The sequence below is a fragment of the Lissotriton vulgaris genome, chromosome 10 (genome assembly GCF_964263255.1).
Source record: "Lissotriton vulgaris chromosome 10, aLisVul1.2, whole genome shotgun sequence".
NCBI classification, from domain to species: Eukaryota; Metazoa; Chordata; class Amphibia; order Caudata; family Salamandridae; genus Lissotriton; species Lissotriton vulgaris.
The window spans coordinates 558,663,651-558,680,945 of NC_141698.1; the positions used below are offsets into that span (position 1 = coordinate 558,663,651).

Sequence of the window (17,295 nt, forward strand, 5' to 3'; positions counted from 1 at the left end):
TTAATTTATATTTACATTCTTCATTAATATACACTTTATAATTTATTTTATAGAATAATGATCTTTAATAACTTTCAATATATTTTTCCATAGGGGCAGCTGCGCAAAAGTGGTGTCAATCTCCACATACATATGCAAAGTTAAAACTAACATTACACTCGTAAATCCTGTGTAGACGGTCCACTTCTTGTAGACGTGTAAGTCTACACCTCGTTGTAAATCTGCAACTGAAATGGTGACTAGCTAAAATGTATAGTTACATCTAGATGCAGTTTTGAATATACATATCAGAAAATAGACAAGTGTATATTTACCTTTGTAAATAGGCCCCGTACAGTAACAAACTAACCGCGGGAAACTTGCAATTAGGGCCAGTAAGTCGTTGCAGATGTCACTTTTGTACTAGTTTATCAAGGCAAATGTTGATCCAAATCTGAATTAGACTAGAGCAAAATATATGTAATCTGGATTTAAATGTCTTGTACTATTGTATTATTAGTGATTCACACAAACATGGGAACTAACGGGTATTGACTACCATACTGCTAGTAATTTGTGAGTAAGAGTCCTTCTCTTTCAGTTTACTAATGAACTTTTCTGGTTTCAGCCTCTACTGGAGTCGCTTGAGGCAAATCGGAATGTCTTTTTTGGCATCACTGCATAATTTTCATAATGACACAATTGAATGAGCATGTATGGCATAATCTTTACAAAATGTTTAGGAATTTTTTGAAGGTATTTGAATAAGCTGTTTATAAACTATTATGCCAATGTAATTACGTATTTTAAAATCGATTTTTATATTGTTACCTAGGCAGAGGATTGTATCAATTTTGTATCATTTTAATAAGCTTGAAACTTTCAATATACTAATGAAATGTTCTGGTTTCAGCCTCTTCTGGAGTCGCCTGAAGCACATCAGAATGCCTTTTTGGGCATCACTGCTCTGCTGCACAACTTCTGTTCGACTACAAGTGACTGTGATCAGGTGCCTGAAGTGCAAGGCCTCATGAGGATTTGTCAAGGGCATTTGGGTGAAAACTGCAATGTGAACCAAGCCGAGAAGATAAACAAGGTACACATACCAAGTTAAACCCTCTTTGTTATTTTATTTTGATCAAGTCTGTCTTTTATATTTTTGCTTTTTCCTCAAGGAAAAGTAAAACATGTATTTGTGTCCTTAGGAACAGACAATGACTGATATTAATAATTATATATATTATTTTATTTTGAGCATTTATAAAGGGCTGATCTATCCAGAAAAGGTAACTGACTGCTTAAGGTAGTAAAACAAAGTACCACCCAATGTCCTTTACAAAGTAATGAGCTGACATTTACAAAAGGCGAGAGAGCTGGTTGTGTTCGGATGCAGGATTTGCTTGGCATCACTATGTTCCACATAAATAGTTTAGTAGAGCTATTGCATAGAACAGATGTATTATTACATATTTTGCAAAGAGTTACGAAATTACTATTTCTGTACAGAAAGAACAAATCTGATGATACAGAAAATCGATTTTAAGATCTGTTTCAAGGCCCTAAGAAAAAAAAGAATTAGATGCAGATTCATATATACTGTTATGCTATTTGCCATAGACAAATAGCTTTTTGGCTAACAGAATTGGTATTCTGGGGGGCCCAAGCTCGGGGAAATGGAGATATAACGTACAAAAATGGGCAAAACTTGAGAGCATGAGTCCAAAGATGGAAGTGGAAAAGGATATGTGGGTCCCTTATGGCCAGGCCTGGAACAAGATGCTGAATTCAATAGAAAGTGGAGATAAAAAATGGACTTAGCCATGCTAAAGTTTTGAAAAAACATGAATAAGTTATAGGTCGATATAACCCCCTTCCCCCATCAACATAACCAACTATCAGTGATAGATACTATGGATACCGAATGTCCTGCTACAAATATATGATTCAGGGACTATTTTAAGATGATGAGAGTCCAGACCAATTCATCTGTATGTCTTGTGTCCAGTTGTCACACTACTTATCAGCACGGATTGATGACTGTTGCACATATTTCAAATATGAATGCCTTGAAAAGCCATTTATATAAAATTGACCAAACTCTAATACATAATAATTCATGCTGAAGTGTGTTTACACTCAGTATTTGATTCTGAAGTTAGTTGCTTATAATTATTCTATCGGAAAATGATACACCTTAAAACTGCAACTCTCAAGTGAGTCACTTTTACTTGTCAGCTTGCCCATCTCGTATTACTGAAGCTTTGGATTTTGATGTGGTTTTATTTATAAAACAAAAATCAATACTATTTTTTTTAATTAAAATATATTTTTATCTAACATGTACTGTTAGTTTGTTATTTTATGAATTTTACAAACAGTCTTATTTAATTTGATCTTTTGTCATCAGGACTAAATGTCTTGTGGCATTGTTTCTTTTGATGTCATTGTTGTTAATTATCATTCACTGTGGCTTCCAGAGATATCATTGGGGAAGGGATGGATGAAGTGTGGTGAAATTCCGGAGCTCCACAAATTACATCATGGATGACGTGTTTGTAGGGTTTGTGTCAAATTATATTAGTGTTCATTTATGCCTCACCAAGCTATATGTATGTAAAAAGAGTTTTAAAACTTCTTAAAGTGGTGGTTACAATGTCCACAGTTCAATCATCTGTCTGTTAGTGTCCTATATTACTACAAGTAGAGTAGGATCTAGTTGTCTAAATGGATCAAAAGTTAGTCATACTGGTAAATTAACAAAATCATATAGCAAGCGTCATAGCACAGCGATATTTAGAGCTGTCTTCCCCCTCATCAACAATGGGAAAATTCCATAATGCTACACTGCTTCTCAGAGTTGCAGATCCAGAGGTCCAGTTACAGTTCATGACCTTGGAGTCTGTATGATAAATCCTCACTCCAGGAAAGTGGAAAGTAAATTGTTCCCAACTGAGATCTTGGCCATCCCAGGGGAATATCCCATCATCAACTGCAGGATGCAATGGGATAACAGAAGACTAGAGCCTGTTATCCTGTAGCTCTGACAGTCTCCTACACTTCTCTAATGCTGCAATAGTTAGGTCTGCATCCGTGCTGATATCATTAAGGAACAATAACATGTTTTCTGCACACTGTAAAACAATACAAGTTACCTCCTTCACTTGGATTCCTCTTATTCTGCCTACTCTTCATACAACACTCGGAAATGGCTTCATAGCCAACCCAAAGACCATTGGAGATAAGAGGCACCTTTATTGTCCCCCTCCCAATTTTATAGGATGTGATGTTACTTGTGATATTACACACTCATGCAATATGATTACAGTACAGCAAAGAGCTCTATTTCAGAATACAAGGTACCAAAACTATGCATTTCATAGTTACAAATAAAAATGCCCAAATGTGGGGCCTACTCACTGAGTTATACCTACAAGGAATTCACAAACAGGTATGTGGCACACGTAAGCCCTTTCAAATGCTGATGTAAATACCCTTTCTAGATTGGGAAGGAGACTGCCTTGTTTCTGCATCGATTCTTGGAAGAAGACGAGAGTACTTTGCGCTTTATCGACTAAGATACATTTCTTCTTTTTGAAGGTGCCTATAGCACTCAGCGGCTTATTTTACTAAAAACGTGGTGGTGCATGTGTAAGAAATTTGATTTGGGGGGGGTAACCCACCTCATGGAACAATCACGAATATTTAAGAAACAAAATTACACCCAAATTACATAAATCTAATATGGGGAATTTGAGATATGATTTTTAAAAGTTTTTAGTTGAAATAGCACCGAGAAGCATAAAGTGACAATGATTGTCAATGGTAGTAGTAGTCCAGGAACTAGGCGCAATTTGACACCGACGTTGATGGAGCGTGTATAGGTTACACCAACCAGGTTCATTCTGGTCAAAGATTTTATAACTGACTTTAGTCCTTTAAGTCCCAATCTGCCACTGGAGCACATTTCTAAAACCCCCAGGGCCTTAGTGGAGGCACTTAGAGACTCACAGGGTGTCAGAAAGAGGTCAAACAGCAGGGTCCTGGACAGGACCAGTTGCCACTAGTCAGCTGGGCAGTTGCAGGAAAAGCTATTTTTAGATTTTTGTGTTCCAGCAGCTCTAGCCGTATGACCCTGAGAGTCAATTATTTACCCTGGGTACAAGACAGAGAAGGTTCAGTCCTTTCAGGGCTCTTCTCAGTTGGCAAACAGCAGATTTAGTCCTCTTCTGATCTTGAGTTTCAGAAGTGGGTGCCTGGAGATGCCAGATATATACCTGGCATAGTGGCCTCCCACATCCTAATCTATACTCCCATTTGGGTTAGTCATTGTACCCCCAAAAAACTCAGAGACCGAAGTCTGATAAAACAAAACAGGGTTTTCCAGCCCCCAAAGAGTGATACACAAGAATAGTTTTATCCATCCTCTTTTTGCCCTTTGAAGTGTGTCCCAAGTGTTATATGAAAAATCAAAGCTGATCTGCCAAGCAGTATCTGACACTGTAATGTCAAAATGCAGTACACTTTGACTGGAGCCTGCCTGGCTGGGGAGACAAAGGAAGGGTCCTGCCTAGGTGTCAGCTAACATTTACCTATAACAAGGGAGGCCTCTTTGAAGTGTGCCCCAAGTGTTACATGTAAAACCCAAGCATGCCGATCAAGCAGAATTTGGCATTCAAGCAGGATTTGGCACTAATAAAAAAGGAATACTCACAGCCCCACCCATCATATTCTGTTGGGTTCAAAGAAGATACCCCTGTCCATTCAGGTCAGCCTATATTTTGCTCCTGTGAGGCATTTCACACCCATTCCTACCTTCTATTCAGATGTGAATTACTGGCTTGCAGAAGTAAAGTAAAAGAGCAAATGCTTTAGGCAAAGAAAAGACCACTTTTGAAACATACCTTATCACTAATATTTATCAGAAATCAGACTTCCCCATTGAATTGATTTTTAATAGCTGTAAATAAATTGTTATTTAAATATTTTTCTAGATGTTTCATAAGCAGAATGAACATTTTTAAGTGGAATAATACAACTCACTGCTTTCCTACAATGAATATAGAATGTAAGGACACGTTTAACAATAAATTCCTACGTGTCCGACTTTTACATACCATGCCCCCACCTGTATTGCCAACAAGGACTACATAGGTATGACTTATGAATACATAAAAGTAAGGTTTTGACTTGTCAAAAGGGGTACTTATACATTTTTAAAAGGAAGTTTATGACATGTCAAAAGGGGTTATTTTGTCAGCTTGAATTTGCAGTTTAAAACTACAGTAGCCAATCTACAAATAGTAGGCCATCAATCATGTTTGCACTATCACTGTAGTGGGTGGAACAATGGGTGCTGCAGTCCGCTAGTAATATTTAACTTACAGGACCTGTACCACATACTACGGACCTATATGTACGTTAAATATGCCATTTAGGGGGTATGACAATGATTAGCAGGGGTAAAGTGCACAGCGCTTTACAGGCAGCAAAAAAATAGGGTCTACCTAAAGGTGAAAAATACCAGGTGGCCATGAATAAGGGGAAGAGTTCCTATAGTATGCTTCGGTCAGGGCTTGCATGTTTTGCCACTGTGTAGTTATCATGTAAATGCTGTACCAAACAGTTATTATCACTGTCATCCAGCAATGTTTTTCATTTTTAAGCAGTAATATCATTTAAATAACCCCTCAATTAAGCAATGGTTGAAGGGCATGGTCCAAAGCCCAACTCTGTATTTTTGTTTATTCACATCAAAAGCCATGACAGCCAATTTATCTAGTCATCTATCCCCTCACTCTTCCACCCATTCACTAAATTACTCATCTATTTCCTGCCCCATCTCCCCTCTCTTTCCTCGCTGCTAGCACCTGAACACCTTACTCTGGCATTGGTCCCCACACATCAATGCATGTTCATCTTCATCATATAACCATTCACTGCAATCACTCAGCTTTCCATCCACACATTTGTTCACACATTCATCCAACCATTGACCTATTCTCATATATATCCACTTACCCAACAACACAGCCATACATGCAAAAAATCTACGGAGAAGCACTTTCACTTAGATTCCATACCCATTATCTTTGCCAATGCTTGTTCTTTATGCATTTGGATATTTTGTTCCATGCCCTACTTTTACATCTACTTTTATACCTACCTTCCTTAAAGTGCACTCCATTCAAAATAATTTTCATTGTGCATCAAACTTTGTGAAAAGCTACTAAAACATATATACTCTCTATAAAATATGCCTTTGGGTATACCTTGCAAATGCCTATATTCAAATATAATTATTTACAGCATATTTTAAAATTATTAACGTTAGTCAAACAGAGTTCTTTAATCATCAAGCAAAACACTCAGCTGCATGGCTGGATCACAAGGAATAGACATGACATAAAATTGTTAAAGTATAGCTCCACTGCTTATCAAAAATCATTCTTTGTAAGACAAAAAACCGGCACCCGTTCTATCTCATGGTATTTCTGTTAGGTTGCTGCACCTGCTGCAGTGATCTTTGTAATACCATATATTTTAATTTGGGTGATGCTAGGACAATGATTTGTACTTCACACTTCCCTGGTGAGTACATGTGAAGCTGTAGACACCAACACAGTGAGTATTTTGTGTTTTCTCTGGTTGTTTAATACTAAGATCCCGGCACAAGTTTGGTCTTAATACCTAATTGGCAAGAAACAAGTATTTCGTCCAAAATGGTAATATGGCTCTTGTAGTATTATTATTTCTCTGATATTAGAATGTAATAAAATCCCCATATTTTCCGAGGACAAGTCCTTGTGAACTTTGTCTCTGGAAAAAGGCACCAAATTGCAGGTTTATAGATTGTAATTGACAAGATACTGTCACTTTCTAGCTGCTGTATCACTTTCCATTGTCAAGACTCTTTGGTATAACTTCTGATTCCGACCCATTGCCTCCCCATGAGTCTGACTACGAGTGCTCAGTATAACAAGCACTACTTTTCCCACTCTGTGGAAGGTCTGTGCAGGTTTAGAAAAAAATGTATGTTCTAAACCGCCAAACGAGTTTTTGACTGTTTATAAAGCCACATGTCTGTCAGTAGCTACTTATGGCTCCGGAGTCTGAAGTACTAAAGATTGTAAAGCCATACAGTATGTTGAGAACATTTGCCTGGAAAGGTTGTTGGGGGTTGCACGTAGCCCCAATTATCTGTGCCACGAGGAACTCGGCCTTGATTATGTTTCTGATCTTATTAGAATACACCCACTTTTATTATGGCTGAAAATCTGGGTTAAGCCTGAAGCCCACTTTAGCCGCAGTGTGATCAGGGATTGCATAAACCTAGATAAGGTTACCTGTATCCCATGGCTAAGATATATAAAAAATATGAGCAATACCCTGGGCTTTTTTCTGGTCTTTAATAACTGACTGAGGCCCTTCTGCTAGCAACCCACCAGATTATCAAAGATCTTTTATGGTAGTTGACTAGGCACTCGCGAGCCTGCACTGAATCAGACAAAAGTCAATTGTAAGTTTTTTTTAGTTATGGGGGGCGTGGCTAGCAGCCAAGAGTGGTGGTCGTTCTTTAGTGAAGCTCCGGCACACCAAAGGAACACACATACCCGAGGTTGTGTCCCTGGAGCCTCATGGCGCAGCAGTTTGCCGGGAATGAAGAGCCGGGGAGGAGCGGAGGCGAATGACCCCTGTGCTTGATTTATGTGGTGGAGTAACTGCAGCGGGGGCAAAAGGGACACAGCTGTGAAAATGGGATTGCCTTGCTGCTGGGAGAAATCACAAGGGATTGCAACTGGAGAGGCACAGCACGGGGCGTGCCAGTGAGGAACCCTAACCACAGGCCTTAACCTACTCAGAGCGGACCACGCTAAACTCACGGACAAAGTGAAAGATAATGCTGCAACATTGGAAGAGGTGGTCCCGCGCCAATCGCAGGCTGACACCAAGATTACACAGCTGCAGGATTGAGTGGCTACCCTACTAGATAGATAAGGTGGAGGATGCAGAAGGTAGGGCCCGAAGTAATAACATCCGCATCATCAGACTGCCGGAGAAAAGTGAAGGGAACGACGCGACTTGATATATGGAGCAGTGGTTCCGGGACCATGTCACAAATGAGGGGCTTTCTACGCAATTCTGCAGAGAGAGTGCACAGGATACCTACTGGCCGTCCGAAACCAGGCGCCCCGCCTCGACCTTTAATTGTGAAGCTACTGAACTTTCGCGACAGGAACCTTCTCCTGCAAAATGCTTGTGAGTCATCTCCGATAAATTTTGAGAATACAAAAATGTCCCTGTACCCGGACTACACAAAGTTATTCCAAAGACAGCGCTCTTCCTTTATAGCAGTTAAGAAAAGACTTTAAGACTTGAACCTGAAATACGCACTTCTTTTTCCAGCGCGTTTAAAAGTTTTGCACAATCAAAAATCCTATTACTTTGAAAGTCCCGGCGATGTAGAAGACTGGCTGGAGGTGATGGAATTAACTAAAACTGCACAGACTAACCCTCAACTCACTGCGGGGAGCAGGATGAGCTCTGGGAAGCCCACTGGGCGAGGTAATCGAAGAACGCACCGGACTCCTGCATGGCAATCACTCACCACGCAGACTATGCAGCAGAACAAATTGAAGGCACTTCTAGCTACAGCCACGCTTACGCATGCTTCAGGATATCAACAAGGCCTTTCAACAATACTACACCGCATTATACAGTGAAACAGACTAAAACGCGAAATCCCAAACAGAAGCCTTACTCTCTGAACTGACATACCCAAAACTCACAGCCGCAGCTCAGAAAGCTCTTGCGGGTCGTATCACCCAATATGAGATTAGAATAGCCCTTAAGGGACTTCCACTGAATAAAATCTCTGGTATAGAAAGACTCCCCATAGAATTCTACATTATGTACGCAGACTCCCTAGTGCCTCACTTGGAGGTGTTATATAAAACAGCATGGGAGGCGGGATCCCTACCAAGTACAATGGCGCAAGCTTTAGTAATATCCCTGCCGAAGGCTCGGAGGGATCCCACGGATATGACAAACTACCGGCCGTTGTCCCTACTAAGTACAGAATATAAAATCCTAAACATGGTACTGGCTAATAGGCTACTGCCTTCTTAATCCACATTGACCAAACCGGGTTCATGCCAACACGTAGCACTTCGCTAAATATTAGGAAGTTACACCTCTTAATGATGGAGGCCCTGAGTAGATACCCACACGCGGGCTGTCTTTCATTAGATTTAAGACAAGCCTTTGATTCCATTAAATGGGAAGATATGTTTCAGGCCCTGGTGAAATTTGGAATACCTGAGGGGTATATCGCCTGGTTGCATTTGCTATATCAGACCCCTACGGCAAGGGCACGCACTGGTAACCACATTTCTGGGGAATACTCAATACGTAAAAGGACTAGGCAGATCTGTCCCTTATCGCCTCCTATTTTCATACTAGCGCTGGAACCACTGCCCATAGCACTGAGAAAGGAGTTCGCAGGTCGGGCATATTGCTGGGAAATACGCTACACCTGTTCTCAGCGTATGCAGACAACATCATTTTGTATCTACAGGGCCTCAATACACCACTGACCTAAATATGGACACGTTCCGTTGATTTCCAACTATGTCTGGATTGGCTGTCAATATTGGGAAATCACATGTTTTCTTCTTCACAGAACATGCAGAACTTGAAAGTATAGACTTCGGAGATGCTCAATTAGCGGTGGCCCAAACTACTTTTAAATACCTAGGCATACAAATTTATAGAGCACATGAAAATATGCTAGATGGAAACCTGCACAAAGCAATCTGGGCTCTGAGGTCTAGTATAGTTTTCTAGATGGCATTGCCACTATCTGTTATGGGGAGGGTGGCCCTGGCAAAAATGGAAGTGCTGCCGCGGCTTTTGTACTATTTCACTAATTTACCATTAATTGTACTGCAGGCCACATTTAAACTGCTGAACACAATGCTCACTGACCTCATTTGGAGGAACGGTAGACGGCGTATAAGCTTGAAGAAGCTACAAGTGAACACACAACTGGGAGGCCTGGGTGTCCCGGACCTGCGAGCGTACTACTATGCAAGCCAGCTGCAGTGGCTATCATACTGGAAGCAATTTGCAGGAAATAGGGTTCACAGAGACAGACATTGATAACGGGGCATTGCATATGCTAATATTGCTTGGTAGTAGACCCCCCAGAGACCTTCCCCTATTGTTGGCCACGGCGCTCCGATGCTGGAAGGCGACGCTACAGTACACACAAGCACCTCCGGCATATGCAGGTAACATTCCTCTGTTGGGGATCCCACTAACGGGAGGCAAAATCACGAAATGCAAGCTTAAGCCCTGGTTGGAAGCAGGGGTTAGCACGGTGTCAGATCTATTTGGGGATGGAATATTTCTAGATCACAATACCTTTGTCTATGAGACTGGGGTCCCGGCACACTTATACATACTACATGCCGCATTGCTGAGATACATAAAAATACACTGGGCCCCGCAAAGGCAGGAACCCCCTACTAATGACCTGGTCAAGATGGTATATTACATGAGGAGAGGTAGACACCTTATAAGATGGCTCTATACAGGCATCAACACACATACGAAGGCCGCTCTAGACACACTGAGGACGGCATGGGCGGGAGACATAGGTAAGGACATAACAGATAAAGAATGGACAAGATACTGGCAAGCCCAAGGAAGGCATCGAGGAACACAAAATTTAAATTCATACAGATGATGGTGTTGCACCAAGCTTATCTTACTCCACATAAATTAGATAAAATGTTCCCCCAAACCCAGCATTGTTGCTTACTAGAAGGAGCGCGCTTACTCCACCTGCTCAGGACCTGTCCAAAGGTGCGGGGATACTGGGACACTGTCAGGCAAAGAACAGGGGAAGTGGCAAGCCGGGAAATACAGAACACAATAGAGGAGTGCATCTTGGGTCTCCACAAACCATTATCCAAACACAAAGTGCATTACCGCTTTATAGATTTAGCGCTCATCTTAACTATATGTAATATAACTATGAGATGGAAATCGCAGAAAACCCCAGATGTAATGGTCTGGCACACGGAATTACTGCGATGCGGTGCTGCTGAGAGTGTGGCATTGCGCAGGGAAGAACTAAAGGGCCTGCGAAAAACTAAGCATGGGCGGAAAATCCGTTACGCTTGCGGATTTTGCGGATTTTCGGTAAATTCGCAATCCGCGAGATTCGCGAATTTCCCGCAAAATCCGCAAATTCGCACGCAGCGGATTTTTTTTCTTTGAGGTGTAAGTTCGCAATTGCGAACATGTAGGTGCGGCGGGCAGCAACAATCTCGCACTCGCGAAATTACAAAAATTGCAATTCCGCACAAGAAATCTACTAGCAAGCAGCATAGACCTTCTGAAAATGATTATTTTTATCAGAATAACTCCTCAGGTTGACATTTGCCTGCACTTTTTTAGATTTGAGGCCTTTTGATTTTCTTTGGATAACTTTTGGATTAGAAATCAACGTTCTCATATAAGCTTGGTGGGGCATTAAAGTTGCTGTAATACTGCTCTGCAGAAAAACGAGTTTTGCAAAAGTGAAAGCAGGTTCAAAAGTTCAAACTCATCATTAGTAACCGTTCCCTGTAGTGCTTCCTGACAAGGGCCCCTCCAAAGTTCAGTTGCTAGTTGCAAAAATTGTTCAGTTGCTAGTTGCAACAATTGTATGACCCTGCTATAACCCTCACAGCAGGCTCATAGAATAGCTACAAGTAGACCACAAAGGTCCTGGAAAAAAAAATTGCACTGCAACAGAAAGCAAATTACAGATAAGGATGCAGGTGCCAGACTGGAATTTTAAAACAGTGACACATTAATAAATCAACCCCAAATTAATTCATGTCAGTTGAAGCAGGCAGGTGTGCTTGCTTTTTCCCCCATAATCTACAGTGATGATGAACCAGAGGGTGGCATAAGGCATTGATGTACCAGAGGGTGGCATGGGTAAAACAGAGGGTGGCAGGGGTGAAACAGAGGGTGCTGGGAACCTATGATGATGAACCAGACGTAGAAACAACACAATCGTGACCGTTGCGAGCCGACATGTAAGTTCGCGATTGCGAACTGCTACAAAACCCTCGCGAACTGTCAGAAATCCTTGCGAACTGGCAGAAATCCTTGTGAACACAAAAAAAAAATCCGCGAGAATTCGCGGATTTTGCGGATTGCGAGTTCGCAAATTCGCAAAATTCGCGAACGCCAGATTCGCAAAATTCGCCCATGCTTAGAAAACACCAATAGCAATGGAATGGGATGTAATGCTGGAAGCCATAAAATCATTATAAGAAGTTTAAGACCCTAAGCAGAATATATGACCGATTATGCAAAGGGAGACCTAAGTCGAGCTAACAACGCATAAGCAGGAAGAGGTAATATGAACACACATAGATTTGACTTGAACATCTATCGGGTGATGCAGAAAGCATAAGATATAGACATATGTGGGACTGGGGAGGGAAGGGAGGGGGGAGTTAGGGACTATTTATTGTACTAATGTGACAATGCACTACAATCACGTGGGATTGCTACCCAAAGAAAAGTGACACGTTGCAAATATTGTATAGGCTGTTTATAGACAATTATATTGCAGCAAGAATATGTCGCGAATGGACATATTTGACATACAGAGAGCACTATCAATGCCACAAATATGTAACGTGATTGTATATATGTAAGTTACACAACCAATAAAATGTGTTTTAAAAAAAAGAAAGTTTATTTTAGTTATGTGCCAAGTAGAGGGAAACAACGTTTACAACGCTGTCATTACATCACAGTACTATTGCAATGCGTTCATTACTACGCGATGCATTTACATTACAAATCATTACAATGACTTGCTGTAGGGGCGCTGAGGCATTGGAAATGAATTATTATTATTATTACATTTAAATTCATATGGTGCAACAGCTACCCGGAGGTTTCCCGGCGCCTACAGACCAATGTAGAAAAGTGGGAAGCAGTGAGTCAAAGCTCAAACATTGAATAACCACGTTCCAATTCCAAAACCCTCCCTACTGTTGCGCAAACTGGAGTAGGAATAATAAATAATACTATTCCTAAATCCAGCCCGCACCCTACTGCAAGTCGTTGTAATGACTTGCGATGTAAATGTATTGCATACTAACAACACGGTCGTTGTAACAACCGTGTTGTAAAAGCATGCAATGTAATACATCACGTTGTAATGTGCTATATTCCAAGTAGCTGACAATACTCACTCTGAAGGCTGAGTGTAGGACGTCACCCACAGTGTGTGCAAACACTCCAATAGCAGGCAGAGAGGAAAGAAGCAGATGGAAGCAGCAGGTTTCCAAGAGCAAGCTTGGAGCTGTAGTAAACTGCAGAGAAGAGGTGCAAAGGTTAAATAGGGAAACATTAGGGTAATCTGAAGGAAGAGGAAAAAACAACAAAGGGCGATGATGCCAAGCACATACTGGATATGAACTGACACGAAGAAAACTCAACAAAATGAACAGTTGCCAGGCAAGGTGTTAACATACTGTCACATCCAAACTTGACCTGAAAGTATTCCTCCTCCATTTTGAAATGGCAAGTCATTGTACCTTACAATGCAGGAAGTACCCTAATGAACGGAAAGGATCCTAACTTTGCCGGCTTCATTAAAAACATACTATGGTTTGCCAGAGTCTCCATGTCCTCTTCTTTTGCCTGTAGAATCTGGTTTCTGCCACAAAACAGTGAGGCCTACATACAACTCTTATATGCATAGGGCCTAAAGGGGATTCATATATAATTCCCTAGTAATAGTGCAATCTAGTATTGCAAGCATCTCCAGTAACAGTCATACCAGTTACCGCATTAGTGCATGCAATGATTCCACAGTGGCAAGGCCACTCATAATGAGGATTTGAGGATGTTATTGATTTCTAAACATTTCAAGTGCATGGATATCAGTGTGTATATGGCCAATTTCCAAAGTGCACAGCTTCAAACCAGCAAAGGGGAAATAGAACTTGATAAAACAATATTTGACTATTTTTGAGACCACACCTTCTTCACACATGCGCCCATCCTAGCAATGAGGCAACTACTTTAAAATAAATAGAGTGCAACAAGTTTTCAGACTGAAAAAAAAATTGTTTTGGGGCCTCTTTCATTTTTTAGAACTTGGAACAGATGTGATGACAACCATTTTCATCTACATATTCAGACACGGACCCTTTGCATTAAAGGGAAAAGCCTCAGGAGGAATTAGAAGCAACTTTGTCTTGGGGTTAAAATGTAATAATATCATATTGTCGCATGACGTTATTTTTATTACTCTCTTAGGTCAAATAAATGTTACTTTGCCAAATATCTCTTTATCCATGTTTATGTGTCGAAATTGCCACATTATGACTCACCTTGGTTTACAAAAGCTGTGCTCTGTTGCCACATCCTATAATGCGAAGAAAAATAATTTACATTTCCGTGTATGTCCTCAGTCATATGGTTCTGGAAAATATAATATTGACTCATGAAAATATAAACATGGAAACAAAACACAGTACGCATATTCCAGTCAAATGCTCAAATTCAGTGTCATTATTGCTATATATATTAAACAATTAAGAATATTGCACTCCTATCATCCCCATTCTGAGGGCTTGTGCTCAATCTCTTTCGCAATAAACCAGGAAGCGCGGATAGTTCTGCCAAATGTGACTACTGTAGAGGATGAAATAGTTGTTAATCTTTAGGGACTGGCTCAATTCATTTGTAGAATTAAACGTAAAAAGCGATTTCACAATAAACCTGGTTTAAAGAATGATAGGTCTTCAGATGTGTTTCTTGCTAAAATTGAAAGTCATGTTGAAAATCCATTAGCATTAAGGTTGAAAAAAAGGATATCTTTGTGTAGGTAATCTAGGGTGTGATATATATATATTAGGCTCTTACTCCCCTGTGCTTTGTATATCTTTTCAGATGCAGCTCTATTTAAAAGCTGTTGGAAATGCTGGTTTGGCTGCAGCGTTTCTAACACCGGTTCTAAGTGCTTGTGCACTTCAAGGAAGCAATCCAACTGTAATACGACTGGCAGCCATAGAAGCGTTCAGACGCATCCCATGTTCTGCAGAGGTAAATATCCTTTCTGATGACTGATGTTCTGCCGAAATGGTTAGCATTACATAGGTACAGGTGTTGTAGATTTGTAGAAAATAATTAGGGCTTGTTAAATTTCCTATGTTTTTCACAATCACCCTTTTAGATTACAATGCTTTTAAGAGATAAATTAACCATCGTGTTTATTAGAGTGTAGACAGTAATTTTCCTACTATAAATTATGACTATGGACCTAATTTACATGTTGGATTACAGCGTTAGTACCGTCGTCATGTAGAAGTTCTTTACTCCTACCATGGCATGAGTACTCTGCATTTAAAGATGTCCGATGGCCCTCCGAGCGTCTTTTGCAATTACAGAAACCACCATCACTGCGGTTTCTGTAAATGCAATGAAAGTGTGCCTTGCTGCTCTGTCAACATGTATCACAACACACACAAAGATGCCCCCTTCTCACACTTACTTACAATATGATTTTAACAAAGACCAAATAAACAATTTCATTAGATCTGGTCTGGTACATTTATTTATTCCTATTCTTCATATATTCTCTATGGAAACTAATATTCTCTAGAAAGGTTTTTACGCGGTAAAAGAATACACACCTCAACAAAGCACTTACAATCTTATTCAATCAACAAAGTGCATTTCCAATTACCATAAAATATTACAAAAACATTCAAGGAAATAACATCAAAGGAAAAACATAAAAAGAAAAAACATCCAGCAAACATTTACAAAATCATGCTCATCAATTTGAAATGCACTGAATCATTTCATTAATCGCAAATCTTAAAAGGACATAATTCATAACAAGAGCAACAACAATTTTGTCTCTTAGTCAACCAACACTTAATGTAATAATTGGCTCTTGATTTTCAATTGTCGGATTTTGCCTGAATGCACTCAACTAATGATGTATACAATGATTCTTCATAAGGCTTTTAAACTTGAAATGAGTTAAAGCAGTGTAAACGAAAACCTTAACAAAGCAAAATGATGTGCATAAGAAGCAAAAATATGGGATAAATATTGAACTAAGGCATAGAACAGGTATACTCCTCCCACATTGCATAGAACAGGTATACTCCTACCACCCCAATCAGATGTCCTCAATGGAGTACAACAGTTTGACTTCCCTGCTGTATGCTGGACTGGTTCACTTTGTTCTCTCTAAGAAGCGTATAAGCCACTCATGTTTCATCACCCAACCCCATTTACTGAGCAGGCTGAGAGCCAAGAGGAAAGACAGACTACCTTCTGGTCTAGTTCCCTAATCGCTTCTACCTACCTTTTCTCAATAAACACAACTCAAGAAAAGCCAAAATCTGGAACTTGGGGCCAGATTTACAAGCCTTTTGCGTTGGGTTTGTGTGACAAAAGTGATGCAAAGCTGCTCAAAATATTTTTTGTTAGATCTACTTTTTAGCCCAGAACTTGTTTTGGGCTGAAGAGTTGCCTGACAGTCCAGGGCACAAGGTTGGTCAGTAAGACTGGGGGGGGGGGGGGGTAAGCTTCAGATTTTCCAACAATCACGCTGGCATATAATGTTAAAATAAATTATACGACTAGCAGGATGCATGAAAGGGGTCTAAAGGGCAGTGGAAAGGTAAAGGAATGTGGATTGGTTGGATGGTTTAGTGAGACATCACAATATTTTGTAAAATAACCAATTTTTTGGAGGACTTTCGAAACACAGAGGGAGAGATTGTGTGTGCATTTTTGTCTGTGTGTATGTAAAAATTCCAGGCGAAATCCGACAGATATCTCACCATACCGGACTGAAAGCCCCTGTACCCAACTATTTTTTGGAATATACATTTATTTGGAGGGTGTAACACCCCAAGCACTCCTCCGAACCTACGCACTTGCTGGCAGTAATGCAAACCAGAGAAATGTGCTGTTTTGCACCAGTCAGCTTGAAGGGGCACTCCATGGGTTTAAACATAGGTGTTCCCAAGCATCACCGATGGTTTTTGGTGCAAAACCCTAGCTGCTAACAGCAGTAGACAGTTTCACACCAAAAATTAAAGTCACTTTGAAGCACACATTAAAAATGAGAGACCTTTTATTTCTCTTCACTTTTCCCATTTTGCATGTGAGCTGCACTGCACAGAACAGATCCAAAGTGGGAAAAGTTTAAAGTTAGTCTAAGCATAATATTGACCCTTTCACTACAATATCTATGCTGAGAACTCATGC

General features: G+C 40.3%; 1 protein-coding gene across 1 annotated transcript in view; it reads left to right on the top strand.

Moving 5' to 3' along the window:
- APOLTP (apolipoprotein lipid transfer particle homolog) overlaps nucleotides 1–17,295 on the top strand; it is a 1,141,779-nt gene that overhangs the window by 232,425 nt on the left and 892,059 nt on the right. Inside the window, exons 8-9 of the mRNA XM_086941409.1 lie at nucleotides 893–1,075; nucleotides 14,956–15,108. Coding sequence (XP_086797535.1) covers nucleotides 893–1,075; nucleotides 14,956–15,108 — 336 coding nt within the window. The remainder of the gene's footprint in view (nucleotides 1–892; nucleotides 1,076–14,955; nucleotides 15,109–17,295) is intronic.